Source organism: Chiloscyllium plagiosum, unplaced genomic scaffold (assembly GCF_037043375.1).
Source record: "Chiloscyllium plagiosum isolate Xiang-an unplaced genomic scaffold, Cpla_swu_hap1 HiC_scaffold_14, whole genome shotgun sequence".
Taxonomy (NCBI): domain Eukaryota; kingdom Metazoa; phylum Chordata; class Chondrichthyes; order Orectolobiformes; family Hemiscylliidae; genus Chiloscyllium; species Chiloscyllium plagiosum.
Window position 1 is genome coordinate 1,743,355 of NW_028270152.1, and position 18,791 is coordinate 1,762,145.

At 42.9% G+C, this 18,791-nt stretch overlaps 1 protein-coding gene across 4 annotated transcripts in view; it reads left to right on the forward strand.

The window, feature by feature from the left end:
- Nucleotides 1–18,791, forward strand: part of LOC122561370 (6-phosphofructo-2-kinase/fructose-2,6-bisphosphatase 4-like) — a 178,037-nt gene that overhangs the window by 139,410 nt on the left and 19,836 nt on the right. For all 4 annotated transcript variants that reach the window (XM_043713128.2, XM_043713130.2, XM_043713127.2 and 1 more), the window contains 2 exons: nucleotides 8,788–8,917; nucleotides 13,653–13,715. In XM_043713128.2, the coding sequence (XP_043569063.1) occupies nucleotides 8,788–8,917; nucleotides 13,653–13,715 (193 nt within the window). The remainder of the gene's footprint in view (nucleotides 1–8,787; nucleotides 8,918–13,652; nucleotides 13,716–18,791) is intronic.

The following is an 18,791-nucleotide window of genomic DNA, read 5'->3' on the forward strand; positions in this document are numbered from 1 at the left end:
GGAGAAAGTGAGGTCTGCAGATGCTGGAGATCAGAGCTGGAAATGTGTTGCTGGAAAAGCGCAGCAGGTCAGGCAGCATCCAGGGAACAGGAGACTCGACGTTTCGGGCATAAGCCCTTCTTCAGGAATGAAGAAGGGCTTATGCCCGAAACGTCGATTCTCCTGTTCCCTGGATGCTGCCTGACCTGCTGCGCTTTTCCAGCAACACATTTCCAGCTTTCTATTTATTACACCAATGTCTATAACTTCACATGTAGCCACTTTGTACTGCATCTGCTATATGTTTGCCCACATACTTGTCTAAATCACGAAGTTTTTTTATATCCTCCTCACAAAAACACTTAGTTTTGTGTCAGCAGCAAACTTGGAAATGTAACAACAACAGAAATTACCGGAAAAGGTCAGCATCTGTGTGGAGAAATCAAAGTTAACATTTTGGGTCGAGTGAACGGAGTTCTGAGGAAGGGTCACTGGACCTAAAATGTTAGCTCTGATTTCTCTCCACGGATGCTGCCAGACCTGTTGAGCTTTTCCAGCAATTTTTGTTGTTTCTGATTTCCAACATCTGTGATTCTTTTGGCATTTATTTGGAAAATGTTGTAATTGTTTTCCTCGTCCAGGTCATTAATATATATATATTGTGAATAGCTGGAGTCAAAACACTGATCCCAGCAGTATCCGCTAGTCACTAGCTGCCATTCTGTCAGTGATCAATTTATTCCCACTCTCTGCTTCCTGCCTATCTACTGTTTATTGGTCAATGCTCAGATATTACTCCTGATGCCATGTGCTTTGTTTTCTACACACTAATATTGGTTGGTTGGGGTCCTCAGGATCAGGGAAACAGGCATTGGAGGGAAACTGGGAACTGCATGTCCTGGAAGACAATGACATTGTGGTATTATGGTGAGGCTATTAATCCAGAAACTTAGCTAATGTTCTGGGGACCTTGGTTTGAATCCTGTCACAGCAAATAGTTGGATTTGAATTCTATATAGAATCTGGAATTAGAGTCTCATGATGACATGAATCCATTGTTGATTGTCAGGGGAAATCCCATCTGGTTCACTAATGTCCTTTTAGACATGGAAACTGCCATTCTAACCTGATCTGGCCAACAGCAATGTGGTTGACTCATAACTGCCCTCTGGGCATTCAGGGACGGCAATAAATGTTGGCCTAGACAGAGATGTCCATATCCCATGAATAAGTTTGAAAAATGAAATCATTTTGAAAACCTCCAAGGCCAGGAATCACAGAATTGTTACAATGCAGAAGGAGGCTATTTGGCCCATCTCTGCACTGTAAGATAAACATTTCTTCGATCCTAATCACTGGCTTCAGCCCTGCAGGACATAACTAGAACATAGAACATAGAACAATACAGCACAGAACAGGCCCTTCGGCCCACGATGTTGTGCCGAACTTCTAACCTAGATTAAGTACCCATCCATGTACCTATCCAAATGCCGCTTAAAGGTCGCCAATGATTCCGACTCTACCACTCCCACGGGCAGCGCATTCCATGCCCCCACCACTCTCTGGGTAAAGAACCCACCCCTGACATCTCCCCTATACCTTCCACCCTTCACCTTAAATTTATGTCCCCTTGTAACACTCTGTTGTACCCGGGGAAAACGTTTCTGACTGTCTACTCTATCTATTCCTCTGATCATCTTATAAACCTCTATCAAGTCACCCCTCATCCTTCGCCGTTCCAACGAGAAAAGGCCGAGAACTCTCAACCTATCCTCGTATGACTTCCTCTCCATTCCAGGCAACATCCTGGTAAATCTTCTCTGCACCCTCTCCAAAGCTTCCACATCTTTCCTAAAGTGAGGCGACCAGAACTGCACACAGTACTCCAACTGTGGCCTAACCAAAGTCCTGTACAGCTGCAACATCACTTCACGACTCTTGAATTCAATCCCTCTGCTAATGAACGATAATACTCCATAGGCCTTCTTACAAACTCTATCCACCTGAGTGGCAACCTTCAAAGATCTATGTACATAGACCCCAAGATCCCTCTGTTCCTCCACCTGACTAAGAACCCTACCATTAACCCTGTATTCCGCATTCTTATTTGTTCTTCCAAAATGGACAACCTCACACTTGGCAGGGTTGAACTCCATCTGCCACTCCTCAGCCCAGCTCTGCATCATATCTAAGTCCCTCTGCAGCCGACAACAGCCCTCCTCACTGTCCACAACTCCACCTATCTTCGTATCATCTGCAAACTCCACCTATCTTCGTATCATCTGCAACTCTGCTGATCAATGACTTCAATTGCCTCCACACCTCGCCCTGCCCCTCAGCCCTCCCCCATTACCTCCTTCATGCCTCTGAATTCTGAACCTAACCAATTCTGAAGAAGAATCCTATTAAACTCCCATATTAATTCTGCTTTTTTTTCTCCACAAATGATGTTAGACCTGCTGAGTTTGTCCAGCAATTGGGGTTCTTCTTTTAGATTTCCAGCACCTGCAGTATTTTATTTGTTTCCATGTAAACAGGTTATTTTGTAGTTCCTTTACTTTCCCCACAGTAACAATCCTTCAGAAGAATGTTACCTACCTTCTGTAAAGCAGCTTCTAACCTCCTGATGTTGAGAGACCATTTTTTGGGTGGGTCCAATTGAAGTGAATGTTGACAGTTCAGGCTGCCATGGAAATACCCCGACAGCTTGTTGATGGTAATATTAAGCGCATTGCAAACAGCTTTCTGCTGACTCAGCACAGGAGAGCTTTGCAGTGAGTTTACTATTAGCTTAATAGATTGAATCATGTAGATCAGGGGTAGAGTAAACTTGTTAATTAGACAGGGAGCGTGAGAGTGCTGAGAAATAGGAATGCTTGAGCAAGAATTCAGGCAGAAAAATACATTTTTGTGATTCTTCCAGGCCATTAGAACTACATCCGTGTGTAAGCAAAACTCGGTAATTGGTGAAAATCACTTGGATCTTGTTGAAACATTTATGAACAAGCTGAGGGAGAGTCTGTCAGAGCTGGCTCCTTCAGCAAACAAGCTGCAATTTTCTTTAATTAGCCAATTTCCACTTAACCGTCAAACATCATGAATTCATCTCATCTTGGAAGATTTTGGCTGTCTGGATTTTTTTTTAAATCAGGCTGTTTGGATGTATTAGACACCTCTCCTGTGCAGGTGGAACTTTAACTCGGAACCTCTGGCCCTTGGGAGAGTCATAACCACAAGACCTTCCAGAGATTGTTGGATTGTGAGCAGCCTGATTGTGTGCAGTTGAAAATCGGGGGCCATTCTGTAATTTGGCAATGTCTAGCATCAGGTAAACAGCAGGGTTTGGTTATGTTGTGGGCCAGAATTAGGTTGTACTGAGAATTACTCATTCATGGGATGTGTATGTCGCTGGTTCAGCCAGCATTTATTGCCCATTCCTAGTTGTCCCAAAGGGCAGTTAAGAGTCAACCATGTTGTGGGTCTGGTTGGGTCACATGTAGTCCAGGTGAAGCAGCAGTTAGTGAATCAGCTGGGTTTTCTCCCCAAGTATCAATAATTCAAGTTCAAATGAAACCAGTTGAGTTTATTGTCACGTGTACCGTGGCACAGTGAAAAGCTTTGTCTTGCGAGCAATACAGGTAGATCACAGAGTTAAATAGCATAGATAGTAAATAATAGGTGATCAGCAGCAAAAATAAAAAATACAGGTACAAGCGAATGCTAAGAGCTTGAGTCCATTCAGTATTCAATCAACCGTAGGGTAGAAGCAGATTCGAAACCGGCTGGTGCGTGTGTTCAGGCTTCTGTACCTTCTCAATGGTAGAGGTTGTAGAAAAGCATTGCCAGGTTGGGTTGGATATTTGAGAATGCTGGCTGCCTTTCCTTGTCAGTGGGCTTGGTAGGTGGATTCTATAGATGGGAGGTTGGACTTTGTGATTGTCCCGGCCGAGTTCACCACTCTCTGTAACAGTCTCCGATCTCGAATGGTACAGTTACTATACCAGGTAGTGATACATCCAGACAGAATGTTCTCGATGGCGCACCTATAAAAGTTGGCAAGGGTATTCGCCATCATGCCGAATTTTCTCAGCTGCCTGAAGAAGAGACGTTGTTGGGCCTTTACAACCAGTGCATCCACATGAAGATGGTGGCAGAATGGATGGCTTTGAGGTATGTAGAGAAGAGGTGTTGGAAATTCTGGAAAGGGTGAAAATAGATACGTCCCCTGGGCCTGATGGCATTTATCCTAGGATTCTCTGGGAAGCAAGGGAAGAGATTGCAGAGCCATTGGCCTTGATTTTTATGTCCTCGTTGTCTACAGGAGTAGTGCCAGAAGATTGGAGGCTAGCAAATGTGGTTCCCTTGTTCAAGAAGGGGAGTAGGGATAACCCTAGTAACTATAGGCCGGTGAGTCTCACTTCTGTTGTGGGCAAAATCTTAGAGAGAATTGTAAGGGATAGGATTTATGAACATCTGGATAGGAATAATGTGATCAAGGATAGTCAGCATGGTTTTGTGAAGGGCAGGTCGTGCCTCACAAACCTTATTGAATTCTTTGAGAAGGTGACTAAGGAGGTGGACGAGGGGAAAGCAGTAGATGTGGTGTATATGGATTTTAGTAAGGCGTTTGATAAGGTTCCCCATGGTAGACTACTGCAAAAAATACGGAGGTATGGCATTGAGGGTGAGTTCGAGATTTGGATTAGGAGTTGGCTGGCTAGAAGAAGACAGAGGGTAGTAGTTGATGGCAAAGGTTCATCTTGGAGTGCCGTCACTAGCGGTGTTCCGCAAGGATCTGTTTTAGGACCATTGCTGTTTGTCATTTTTATAAATGACCTGGAGGAGGGGTTAGAAGGTTGGGTGAGTAAGTTTGCGGATGATACGAAAGTCGGAGGAGTTGTAGACAGTGAGGAAGGATGTGGCAGGTTACAGCGGGATATAGATAAGCTGCAGAACTGGTCAGAAAGGTGGCAAATGGAGTTCAATGTAGCTAAGTGTGAGGTGATTCACTTTGGTAAGAGTAATAAAAAGATGGGGTACTGGGCTAACGGTCGGATACTTGGTAGTGTGGATGAGCAGAGGGATCTTGGTGTCCATGTACACAAATCTTTGAAAGTTGCCACCCAGGTAAATAGTGTGGTGAAGAAGGCATATGGCGTACTGGCTTTTATTGGTAGAGGAATTGAGTTCCGGAGTACTGAGGTCATGTTGCAGTTGTATAAGACTCTGGTGCGGCCACATCTGGAGTATTGTGTGCAGTTTTGGTCGCCATACTATAGGAAGGATGTGGAGGCACTGGAACGGGTGCAGAGGAGGTTTACCAGGATGTTGCCTGGTATGGTAGAAAGATCGTATGAGGAAAGGCTGAGGCACTTGGGGTTGTTTTCATTGGAGAAAAGAAGGTTTAGGGGTGACTTGATAGAGGTGTATAAGATGATTAGGGGTTTAGATAGGGTCGACAGTGAGAATCTTTTTCCACGTATGGAGTCAGCTATTACAAGGGGGCATAGCTTTAAATTAAGGGGGGGTAGGTATAGGACAGATGTTAGGGGTAGGTTCTTTACTCAGCGAGTCGTGAGTTCATGGAATGCCCTGCCAGTAGCAGTGGTGGACTCTCCCTCATTATGGGCATTTAAGCGGGCATTGGATAGGCATATGGAGGATAGTGGGCTAGTGTAGGTTAGGTGGGCTTGGATCGGCGCAACTTCGAGGGCCGAAGGGCCTGTACTGCGCTGTATTCTTCTATGTTCTATGTTCTAAGAGTCCAAGAAAGCTTGTTGTGGATGACCACCTCCAGGAGCATGACACTCTCCACTCGTTCCATCTCTGTGCTGTTGGGGGGGCATGAGTAACATCCTGCCAAAAGCAGTAATGAGTTCCTTGGTTTTGTCAGCATTGAGAGCAAGGTGGTTCTCAGTGCATCATTTTTCCAGGTTGTCCACCTCCCATCTGTAGTCTGTTTTGTTGCCATCTGAGATTCTTGTCATTAGTGAATTTGTAAATGGCATTAGTCTGGTATTTGGCGACGCAGTCATGGGTATTCATGGTCATCATTTCATCTTTAATTCCTGATGTTTTATTTATTGAGTTCACATTCCACTATCTACCACAGGGATTTGAACCTAGATCCCAAGAATATTAGAGATGGAAATGTGTTGCTGGAGAAGCGCAGCAGGTCAGGCAGCATCTAGGGAACAGGAGAATCGACGTTTCGGGCATTAGCCCTTCTTCAGGACTCCTGAAGAAGGGCTAATGCCTGAAACGTCGATTCTCCTGTTCCCTAGATGCTGCGTGACCTGCTGCGCTTCTCCAGCAACACATTTCCATCTCTGATCTCTAGCATCTGCAGACCTCATTTTCTCTTTCCCAAGAATATTAGTTGTTTGTAGGATAGTACCACAAGATGCTGTTAGAGAACAACCTCTGACATGGATCTGCTCTGGGAGTGTTTGATGGGGACAGTGTAGAGGAAGCTTTACTCTGTGCCTAACCCCTTGCTCTGTCAGGAAGTGTGGTGGAGGCACATTTAATTGAGGCATTCAAGAGGACATTATATGTTTATTTGGATGGAAATAGTATGCAGAGATGTGAGGAAAAGGTAGGAGATTGGTGCAGACACGATGGACCAAAAGGTCTCCTTTAGCATCATAACAATTTTGTGATGCTACAAACTGTTGAGTCATCTTATGTGACTACTGATAAAACTGACAGCTTGGACTTTCACAGCCTGTAAAAGCTCTACATTTCTAACCATGTTCTTTTGACTTGAAATGCTAACAGGGAGAGAAATAACCTTGCATCTAATCCCATTCAGGTTCCTTTGCACTGCCCTAAAAACTTGTAATTTCTTGTTTCCGAAACTAAAATCAATCCTTGTTTGTTCTGAATTGAAAAATCTCTGTACTGGCCTTCGATTTTCACTCCCCATTATAAACCAACAGATTATGGATAATTTCCCATAACTTGCCCCAAGGGTACAAAGTCAATGCCTTCTGCACAAAGCTCGATTAGGTCATTGCTCTGGAAGGATGCTCTGATCTTGTTATTTTTAAGAAAATACTTCACATAAATAACTAACACCCACATGCTGTGACTTTGAAAAATAAATATTGCATCTTCCATCATAGTGAATAAAGAAGCAGTGGTCTTTACACAGTGGTGGGTGCATGGAATGCACTGCCAGCCATGGTAGTAGAGTCGGATACATTAGAGACATTTAAGTGTCTCTTGGATAGACACATGGATGATGGTAAAATGTAGATTAATTTGATCTTCGAGTAGGATAATAAATTGGCACAACATCGAGCCTGTACTGTGCTGTACTATGTTCTAGTCCAACCTTTGACCCTTGGGGAACACAATTGTCTACCTCGCCTACTGTTGGTAAAATTATCGAGTTGGGTAATTTTTTGAAATAGTTTCTTAAAATCCATATGAGTAACATCCACATGCTTTCCTTTATCAGCCTTCTGTGTTTTTTCTTCCCGTAATGATCCAATTGGGAATATGGACTGATTCTGAAGCTCCACTACTCCTGGGACACCAGAAGAGTTGGTGATTTAATGAAAGCATGCCCATTTCCTGATTTACCTGTCTGTTTGAATCAGGTTAACAGAAAACAAGTTCCTGTACTGAACAATAACTGCTTTTATTACAAATGACTAAATTCTAATCACAAGTAACCAAGCTATGAATGATCAATAGATGGCTTAACTGGTTAAAACTTTAAACTTTCTAAAATCTGGACACAGACAAAACATTGGGAAAATAAAATGGGTTACACTGTTCAATAACACCAGCTCACAGAGTTCGCTGCGATGTTTCTATTGGATTATCAGGTCTTTCTGTTGTTGAATTCCTTTCTGTGGAGCTTTTCAGTTCTTCACACGAGACACAGGGCAATTGGCACACTCACTACAAAGTCTGTTAGCTACCACTTATAGGCACTAGCTTAAAGCAGCTGGTGGGAGAAAGTAACTGGATTTCTTCAGGTATTTTTATTGCAGGGAGAGAGTGACACATGTCCCTTCCCAGCAGTCCAAAGACTTCTGCCAGCATTGTTCACACCCATAAGTTTTTCAGCAACCAAGAACCCAGTCAGAGTTCTGAGACTGATGACCTTTAACATCCTCAGCTGATCACAACTGCATCACATTGATCATCAGTGACTTGCTGCCAGCCAGATCTCACTGTTTACACCTGCCCTAGTGCCGGACCATCTACTCACACCTTCCCTACTGCTTGAATAAAGCAGTAACACAACTTAGGAGTTTCAGTAACGTGTTTGTAAAATGTACAGCAATTTCTTCCACAATCCTTGGTTTCAAAACAGTCTTTTACCCAAATCAGTCCACAGTCAAAAATAGTGTGTAAAATGAAATGGGTCTTTACAACCAGAGGATTCGACTAGATTAATCAAACTTGTCACTTTGGCAAGTTGGAAGAGGGAGCCAGGCTAGGGTGCAAACCCCAGCAGGAAAAATGTTTCAGGAGAGGCAGAAGGCAAGGAAAAGTAATGGGTTTACTTCATGGGACTGCACTCTGTGCAGTGCTGAAGTTTGTGTAATAACATTTCTATTTGATAATAACATTCCTGTCAAAGCCATTACTTATTGCTGGCCCTCGAACACACACAAATCTAGATGAGTTAATGAACATTGGAGGTGGAGCCTTCACCCATAGTTTTAACATTAGTTTCTGATGATCTGCCTGATCTACTTCTGAGGTGCGAATCTCTGAAATCCTGAGGGTGGAGTTTGGCTGGAACTTGTGTTTAGCTGTCACTGACACCTACTCTTTATCTTTTAGTCATATGAAGATCTGGTTCAGCGCCTGGAGCCAGTGATCATGGAGCTAGAAAGACAAGAAAATGTTTTGGTCATCTGTCACCAGGCTGTCATGCGTTGTTTGCTGGCCTACTTCCTCGACAAGACAGCAGGTAACAGCAACGTGAAGTTGTTACAGCCATATTTGGATTGGGGTTTCCCTGCAGCGAGGCTGCTTGCTGACAGTTGTCACATTCAGCTTCATCTGTTGGCAATTTGCTTAGCAACAAAGCAAAGTTCAGATTCTGTTTTCCTAAACGTTGTTACTTATTAACCATCTATGAAGGCCTTCCTTTCAGTCATGTATATTTCAAGGCTGTTCTGGTGACCTGGGACTGTGTGATAATCTCCTGCTTCCAGCTTTGACTCTTTGCTGTGCAGGTGACTAACAAAAGAAAATAGTGCAAACGTGGATGAATAGTTTGGCTTGTGCTTCCTTTGCTTGACCCTTGAAAGCATTCACTTGTTACTTTTTTAGGAACAAAATAAAGGAATGGGAACACCCTGGATCCAAGTAGGACAGAGGAAAGTGTAAAAGTGGAGGTGTTGTGGCATTATTAATGAAGGAGTCAGTTCCTACAGTAAGCACAAATAATATCTTGGAAGTGCCATCTAATGAGGCTTTGTGGGTAAAACTTAGGAAGAGAAAGGGGGCAGTCACACTGTTAGGAATGCTTTATATGGCCCCAAACAGTCAGTGAGCCATAGAGGAGCAAATATGTAGACAATTTGAAGTGTGTTTTAAAAAAAAAAGTCCGAGGATTTCAACTATATCCCGTTATTAATTGGGATAATCATAGTGTAAAGGGTTGAGAGGGAGAAATTTCTTAATGTATACAAGAGAGCTTTTTATATCCGGATGCAGATGGCACGACAAGGGACAGTGCAGTGATGGACTGGGTTCTGGGGATTGTGGCTGAGAGGTGTTCGCACTGACCGTGGGGACCATTTTAGTGATACAATACCCATACATTTTCAGTTCTGTTACGGAAAGGGGAAACATGGTCTGTAAAAATGGTTTTGGATTGGGCAAAGGCAAATTTTATTAAAAGATGGCAGGATCTAGCCAAAGTAGACTTGAACAGCTGTTTGAGGGTAAATCTACAGTAGAACAGTGGGAGATGTTTACAAAAAATTACTTGGTAGAGTTTGGGCTTAATGTGTTCCCTTTAAGGTGAAACATCAGAGCAACAAGCACAGGAAACCTGGATGTCTAGGAATATTCGGGACTGAATACAAAGGAAAAGAGAGACCGGTACAAAGGGAGCAAATCAACAGAGGCTCCAGAGGGGGATAGATAGTAACAAGGACAACTGAAGAAAGTGATTCAGAGGGCAGAGAGGGAGCATGAGAAAACTGCTGGTGGGTAAGATTAGGGAGAACCCCAGTATATTCTATAAGTATGTGAAGAGGATGAGGTTAAGCAAGGAAAGAGTAGGGCAAAGGGGGCAGTCTGTGTGTGGAGCTGGAGGACATTGATAAAGTGTTAAGCTGTTCGCATCTGTCTTTACTCTGGAGAAAGAGGATGTACGTACAGATAGACTACGAGGTTTTAGTGATTTTGGCAGATTTAGAAGTGGACAAATCTCTAGGTGCGGATGAGTTCTATCCCAGGTTGCTGAGGGAGACGAGGGAGGCAATCACTGGATCTGACTCAAATTTTTAATTCTTCTTTGGTCACAGGGAAGGTGCCAGAGGACTGGAGGGCAGCTAACGTAGCTCCACTTTTCAAGGGCTGTGGATTAGATTACATTACAGTGTGGAAACAGGCCCTTCGGCCCAACAAGTCCACACCGACCCGCCGAAGCGCAACCCACCCATACCCCTACATTTACCCCTTACCTAGCACTATGGGCAATTTAGCATGGCCAATTCACCTGACCTGCACATCTTTGGACTGTGGGAGGAAACCGGAGCACCCGGAGGAAACCCACGCAGACACGGGGAGAACGTGCAAACTCCACACAGTCAGTCGCCTGAGGCAGATTGTTTGACCATTGCAGAAAGCAGTTAAGAATCAACTGCATTGCCGTTGATCTGAAGTCACATGTATGACAGGCTGGGCACCGACAGCAGATTTCCCAGTCAGTATTAGACTTCTAAATCCAGATTTTAAATCTCAAGTTCCAATGGGGGATTTACCTTTGGGCCCTCAGAGCATTGCCTGGTTCTCTGGATTATTGATCCAGTGAAAATATAACAGTGCCAGCGCCTCCCCTTGGCCCTCTACTTCCAGCTCTCTTGCCACGAATCATCATCTAATGAAGATGCTAACTCTTTTCAAAAGCAAATCTTGCTGATGAGTGCATTCATAATGTGAAATTCCAAATGACTTGTCTGATTTTCACACACAATGCAATACAAATGTTTGGCATTTTGAGGTCTCAAGGTCAACACAGCAGAGGGACAGGAATATCATCCTGAACCTGTTTGACCAAATTAACCAAATGCCTTGTTTAATAATGGCTGCAAATTCATATCTCCACTGGATCAGCCGCTCAGCCTGAAGAGACAGCCTTGCTGGAAAGCAAACTGGAAAAGGCCATTGGCTGGACGAGAGTGGGGCCACTGACTTGACCGGGGATATTTGTAACAGAGTTTGTCTTCACTGTCATCCCTGTATGTACAGGCCTTGATCTGGGAGGCAGCTGCTATTACTGAGACCAGAAGTGGGAGCCATGGCTGGGATCAAAGAGAAGAGCAGTGGAGAGTTGCCCCTTTGCCCTCAGTTGGGGTGTGGGAAGGTGAAGTGGGGGGGGAAAGGGAGGCTGTAGTGAGGCTGGAGGGAAATAGATCTTTAAGGGGGTGGAGAGGTGTGGGGATTATTGGCCTGGGGAGAGATAAGGAAGCCTGAAAAGGGTTTGACAGGGGTAAGGAAGAATAGTTACAAGGGAAATTGAGGAAGGTTGCAGGGAGGCAAGAAGAGAGGTGAAGGGAGAATGAGTGAAGAGGTTACAAAGAGAGCAGTTTCATACCTGCCAGAATGGAACATTTAGCAAACAAGGCATCAGTAAAAAGTGAAATCACCAGGTAATGAATTACTGTGTCTGCACCTCAAGGTTTTATACGTTCAGGAGCAACTCAATGGGAAATATCCAAGTGGATGTTATCATGATACATACTGTGTTAATTATTAGAGTTAAAACTGATATCAAGTACATTGGTGCTGTAAAAAGGGTAAGATTCTGCCAAATTAAAATATTCTAGCTTTTTGAATATGCAACGGCGATACATTAACTGTGACCTTACCAATCTGTGAAAAATTTGTTTCAGCTGATGGCTTTTTATGTAGAAGTGTGTCAGTTTTTTTTTAAAACCCCATGTTGATTTACAAATGTTGTCATTGTCAAAGTATCTGAGAAATCATGTGCTGCAGCTTTCAACTGAATGAAGTAGAAAGTGAGGACTGCAGGTTCTGGAGATCGGAGTCGAGAGTGTGGTGCTAGAAAAGCACAACAGGCCCTGATGAAGGGCTTTATGGCCGAAGCGTCAATACTCCTGCTCCTCAGATGCTGCCTGACCTGCTGTGCTTTTCTAGCAACACTCTCAACCCCACTTTCAACTGAATGTGTTCAATAATTATTGAGTAAGTTCTTGAATTGTGCTCCTGTGTGAGGCCTAATACTCCCTACAGCAAGGAGAAAGTGAGGACTGCAGATGCTGGAGATCAGAGCTGAAAATGTGTTGCTGGAAAAGCGCAGCAGGTCAGGCAGCATCCAAGGAACAGGAGAATCGACGTTTCGGGCATAAGCCCTTCTTCAGGCTTATGCCCGAAACGTCGATACTCCCTACAGCAACACAGGTACAGAAAGTAATGTTATCAAGTGACTGCATCACCTCATAAAATAGTAAATACAGTAAGTGGCAGTTCCTTAGGCACATTGACGTACAGAGGAACCTTAAGTATGTAGCTCTCTGAAAGTGACAGCACAAGTGGATAAGTTGGTAAAGAAGCATATGGCACTTGCCTTCATTGGTTTGGATATAGAGTTTTGGCATAAGTCAGTAAATCATGTCGCAGTTGTATAAGACTTAAAGGTCACATTTGGAGTACAGAGGAACCTTGATTATCTGGCATTTGATTATCCAGACAAGATTGCAAGGTCCCAATGCTTGGCTAAACTGTGTTATCTGGCATTCAGTTACCCGAACAAAATACTCTCCGTTCGTGTTGTTTGTATAATCAAGGTTCCTCTGTATTGTGTGCAGTTCTGGTTGCCACAGTGTAGGCTGGATGTGAGGCTTTGTAGGGGATGTTAAAGAGGTTTACCAGGATGTTGCCTGGATTGGAGCGTAATAGCTATAAGGAGAGACTGGACAAAGTTGGATTTCTATAGAGTATTGGAGGCTGAGGGGGTGACCTTATAGATGTGCATAAAATTCTGAGAGGCATGGATTGTTGGAGTCTCTTTCCCAGAGTGGAAGTGACAAATATTAAGGGGCATAAGTTTAAGGTGAGAGGGGGGAGAAGTTTAAAGGAGATGTGCGGGGAAGTTTTTCTTTTTACAGAGAAGGTGATAGGTGCCTGAAACACACTGGAGCAGTGGTAGAAGCAGGCACAATATGAGGCATTTAGACAGAGACCTGAACAGGCAGATAATAGAGGGATATGGACCACGTGCAAGCAAATGGGATTGATTTAGAATGACATCGTGATCAGCACAGACGAGGTGGGCAAAGGGCCTGGTCCTGTGCTGTACTGTTCTGAAAGAGTTAACATGAATAAAGTCGTAGTTCTTGAAAGCCATATACAAATGAGGAAATTGGTTTGTAGAACAAGGGCTATTTAGTTGATCCCGTGTTTGCCACAATGATTTTTAATTGTAGTGTTTCTGATTTTATTTCCAGAGGAACTCCCATACCTAAAGTGCCCACTGCACACTGTCTTAAAGTTGACTCCAGTGGCATATGGTAAGTGGATTCAGCCTGTGATAAGGTTTTACAAAAGTATCAATGAATATAGCTGTCCAGCTGTGACAAGGGGAGCACACTGATGATCAACTCCCACTCTCTCGAGTTGTCCCAGAAGTATAAATAGCGAGTTGAATGCCAACATGTTTAAATTGTTATACTTTTACTGGTATCTAGGATAAATAAAAGCCACCCACCAGGTTTCCTAGGTAAACACTAAACTTATTTATTCTGAAGACATAATATTTATCAAGTGGCAAAATTGGTTATTAAAGACTACAATATCAAATTAAATTATATTCCTTTTAAATGGAAACACCCCCAATCTCACACAAGACCGGATGTACAGTCCTTTAGAGTTATTATGGGCGGGGAGAAATCAGCAAGAAATAAAATCTTGTGGATCCAGAGAGAGTCTGAAAGACAAGGTTGAAATGTGTTTCTTGTTTCTGTCACATTGCTGCTGACCACAGGGCAATGGAAGATCCTCAAGTTAGTCTTTGAGCACTGTCTTTTTTTACACCCAGAGAGGGAGGTCGAAAATAATACTTCCTCGCAAAGCTCTCCACAACTGTAAGTGTTTTTCCATTACCCAGGATTGAGAGAGAGATAACGAGATCTGTCTTTGCTGCAGACTTAGTGAAGGTCTATTTTCACCTGCACCATTCCCTTAGAAGCTAACAGTGCCTTAGAAACTAGTCCAGAAGCTGTGGTAAGTACTGCTTGTCGAATGTTACTTTCAATGGTTAGGAATAGAAGTAGGTCATTAAGCCCATCGGGTCTCTCCACAATTTAATGCAGTCATGGATGATCAAACACATCAATGCATTTTACCTACCCTCTTAACCCTTTAAGTTATTGATAATCAAATATGTAATTTCTTAAAAATCACTAATGTAATGACCTCTTCTTTAAAGATACTCAGAGTCCTGAACTTGCACAGTCCTTTGCGGTAGAGAATTTTAAAGATTCACAATCCTTTGAATAATAGAAAATTTTCTCATTTCGAAACTAAGTAGCAACCCACTTGTTTTTAAATTGTGCCCCTGGTTCTAGACTGTCAACCAGGAGAAACATCTTACCCTATTAGCTAGCCCGTCTACCCCTTTAATGACTTTGTTAGTTTCAATGAGATGACCTCTCATGACCTGCTCTAGACATGTGTAATATCATTATCTGAACAGATTAGAAAATATCTACTACACCCACCAATTCCCTTTCCATGAATTTTGTTAGTAATATGTTCAAAAAAAATCTGACAAGTTTATCAAGCACTATTTCCCATTCACAATTCCATGCTGACTCTATCCAACAGATTTTTATCCGTGTGCATTAATCACATTATCTTCCTGATAGATTCTAGTATTTTCCTTCTACTGATGTAAGGCTGATAGTTTCCTGTTTTTCTTTGCTCCTTTCTTAAATAATGGGGTAGCATCTGCATGTTTCCAATCTGCAAGAATTATTCCTGAATCTATGGTAGTTTGGAAGATTCTCAATGTATTACCTCTGTAGTTACATCCTTTAACTCTGTAATTTCTCCAATCCAACCTTCTTACTAACACTAATTTCTTTCAATTTTTCTTCTATGTGGGAAGGTGATGGTGTAACGGTAATGTCACTGGGCTAGCAATCCTGAGTTCTGGGGATGTGGGTTTGAATCCAACCGTGGTGAATGATGAAATTTGAATTAAATAAAATCCCGAATAAAAAACTAGCCAAATGGCAACCAAGTAATCACTGACAATTGTTGGGGAAAACCTATCTTTAGGGAAGGAAGCAGCTGCCCTCACCTGGCCTGGCCTACATGTAATGTAACTCCTGTCCAACAGCAATGTGGTTAACACTTAACTTGCCTTCTGGGCAATTAGCGATGAGCTATAAATGCTGCCTAGCCAGGATTGCCCACAACCTATGAATGAATAAAAACAATTCTGCAGATGTGGTCTCACCAAGGCCAGGTATAACTGCAGTAAGATATCCCTCCTTCTGAGCTCAAATCCTTTGCAGTGAAGGCTAATGTACCATTTGCCTTCCTCGTTGCTGGCTGCATCCGCCTGTCTGTGTTCATTGTCTGATGCACAAGTATACCCAGATCCCTTTGTACTTCCACACTTCCCAATATATTGCATTTAAGTAATATGCTGCTTCCTGTTTTTCCTACCAAAGTGTGTAACTTAACATTTGGCATGTTGTACTTCATCTGCCATGTGTTTGCCCATTCACTCAATATTACTAAATCACCTTTGAAGCTTCTTGCATCACTCTCTCAATTCGCATTCCCACCCAGTTTGTGTCATTCAGCAAACTTGGAAATATTGCAATTGACTCCCTCATCCAGTTCATTTTATAAATATCATGAATAGCTGGGGGCTAAGCATTAATCACTGTGGTACCCACTAGTCACTGCCTGCTGCTCAGAAAAAGACCCATTTCTCCCCATTCAGTTTCCCGTCTGTCAACTAATTCCCAATCCATGCCAATATATTATCTCATCTTGCATCTGTTTTAACTTTTCCCACTAACCTCTTATGAGGGGCCTGATCAAATGCCTCCTGAAAATCAAAATACATCACATCCACTGGTCCTCCCTTACCTATTTTACCAGTTACCTCCTGGGGGAAAAAAAAATCCAATAGATTTGTTGAACACAACTTGTCTTTGTCTTTCTTAATGCTATGCTAGCCTTGTCCAATCTCGATAATGCTTTCCAAATGTTCTGTTATCATGTCTAGACTCTAATATTTTCCCCACTACTGAAGTTAGATAATCTGGCCTACAATTCTATTTTCTTTTTATGGCTCTCCCTTTTTAAATCGTGGAATTGTTTGTCATCCTTTGTCTGTAGGAACTGCTCCAGAGTTTATAGAATTTTGGAAGATGGCCACCAATGCATCCAATATTTCCAGAGCCACTTCCTCAAGTACTCTGGGATGTGGATTGCCAAGACCTGGGGATTTATCAGCCTTTAACCCCATTAACTTCCTTAGCACCATTTTCTTGCTAATACTGATTTCCTTCAATTTCTCCCTTTCACTATATCCTTGCAACCTGAACATTTCTGGAAGTTATTTATGATCTCATTGTGAGGACAGAGCCAATGTAGTTGCTCAGTTTCTTTATTCCCCATTATAATTTCCCCATTTTTTGACTGTGAGGGGCTTACATTTGTACTTACTAATATTTTCAGATTTTTGCTGTTTGCTAGTGCAGTTTAGAGGGTTTAAAGTAGAATGGCAAATTTATCCTCGTGTAGCCTCTGCTTTTTTTTAATCCAATCATCTTAAATCTGTGTCTCAATCATTCTGCCTTTAAGAACAGTTTCTCTCCACTTTAAGTTTGAACACCTCAATCAACTCTCCTTCACGACCTTCAATTCTTCAAGGCGGCACGGTGGCACAGTGGTTAGCACTGCTGCCTCACAGCGCCTGAGACCCGGGTTCAATTCCCGGCTCAGGCGACTGACTGTGTGGAGTTTGCACGTTCTCCCCGTGTCTGCGTGGGTTTCCTCCGGGTGCTCCGGTTTCCTCCCACAGTCACAAAGATGTGCAGGGTCAGGTGAATTGGCCATGCTAAATTGCCCGTAGTGTTAGGTAAGGGGTAAATGTAGGGGTATGGGTGGGTTTCGCTTCGGCGGGTCGGTGTGGACTTGTTGGGCCGAAGGGCCTGTTTCCACACTGTAATGTAATCTAAAAAAAAAAGGCGACCAGTCCCAATTTATCTAGAAAGCTGAAGTACCCTATTTTTGGAACAATTCTTGTGAATCTATTCAGCACTGTCCTTTCATATCCTTCCTATGGTGTGCAATAGCAGGATAAGGTGGACTAAATGGCCAGTCGTTTACTTCTCTTAAATCCCATTCTTAACTTAGTGTTAGAAATGTTCCTGTCTGGTTTGGTTGAATATAACTTGAATCACCAATATATATAAGACATATCGCATAATTCTTATGGCATAGTTGTTAATCTTTGAAAAATTGCAGATGCATTTTTGTATTTCCAATGGTATGACTTTGCATTGTGTAAAGACCATATCATTTTGTTCACTTTAGCTTTGGATTGTGGGCCAAAGGTTAAGAGGCTGTACAGGAAATTGGTTAAGCCCCTTCTGGAATATTACGTGCAATTCTGGTCTCCTTCCTATCGGAAAGATGTTGTGAAACTTGAAAGGGTTCAGAAAAGGTTTACAAGGATGTTGCCAGGGTTGGAGGATTTGAGCTACAGGGAGAGGCTGAACAGGCTGGGGCTGTTTTCCCTGGAGCGTCGGAGGCTGAGGGGTGACCTTATAGGTTTGTAAAATCATGAGAGGCATGGATAGGGTAAATAGACAAAGTCTTTTCCCTGAGGTCGGGAGTCCAGAACTAGAAGGCATAGGTTTAGGGTGAGAGGGGAAAGATATAAAAGAGACCTAAGGGGCAACTTTTTCACGCAGAGGGTGTTACGTGTATAGAATAAGCTGCCAGAGAATGTGGTGGAGGCTGGTACAGTTGCAACATTTAAAAGGCATCTGGATGGGTATATGAATAGGAAGGGTTTGGAGGGATATGGGTCAGGTGAGGACAGGTGGGACTAGATTGGGTTGGGATATTTGGTCGGCATGGGCAAGTTGGATTGAAGGGTCTGGTTCCATGCTACACATATCTATGACTCTATACTGTTTCTTATCAAGGAGACTATATAAAGATATGTTTTGTAAATCTTGTTTACTGGATGACATTGTGAATTATATACATAATGCTGCCTTTTCCTGTCTCTCTGCCTGTCTGTCTCTTTTTGTTTCTCTCTCTCCTGGGTGGAGAAGGAACAGAAAATCTCCTGGTAAATGTTCTCACTCACCATTTTCCTTTAAACATATCTCTACAAATTCCCTCGTTGAAAGGAAAAAGAGAGGAAAATCCCATTCAGAGGCATGGAAAAGCTCAGTCTTCCACAAGTAAATATAAGATGGAGAATCTGTATCAGCAGCCTTGTGTCTTCAGTAAAGAGCTGAAAATGTGTTGCTGGAAAAGCACAGCAGGTCAGGCAGCATCCAAGGAACAGGAGAATCGACGTTTCGGGCATAGGCCCTTCTTAAGGT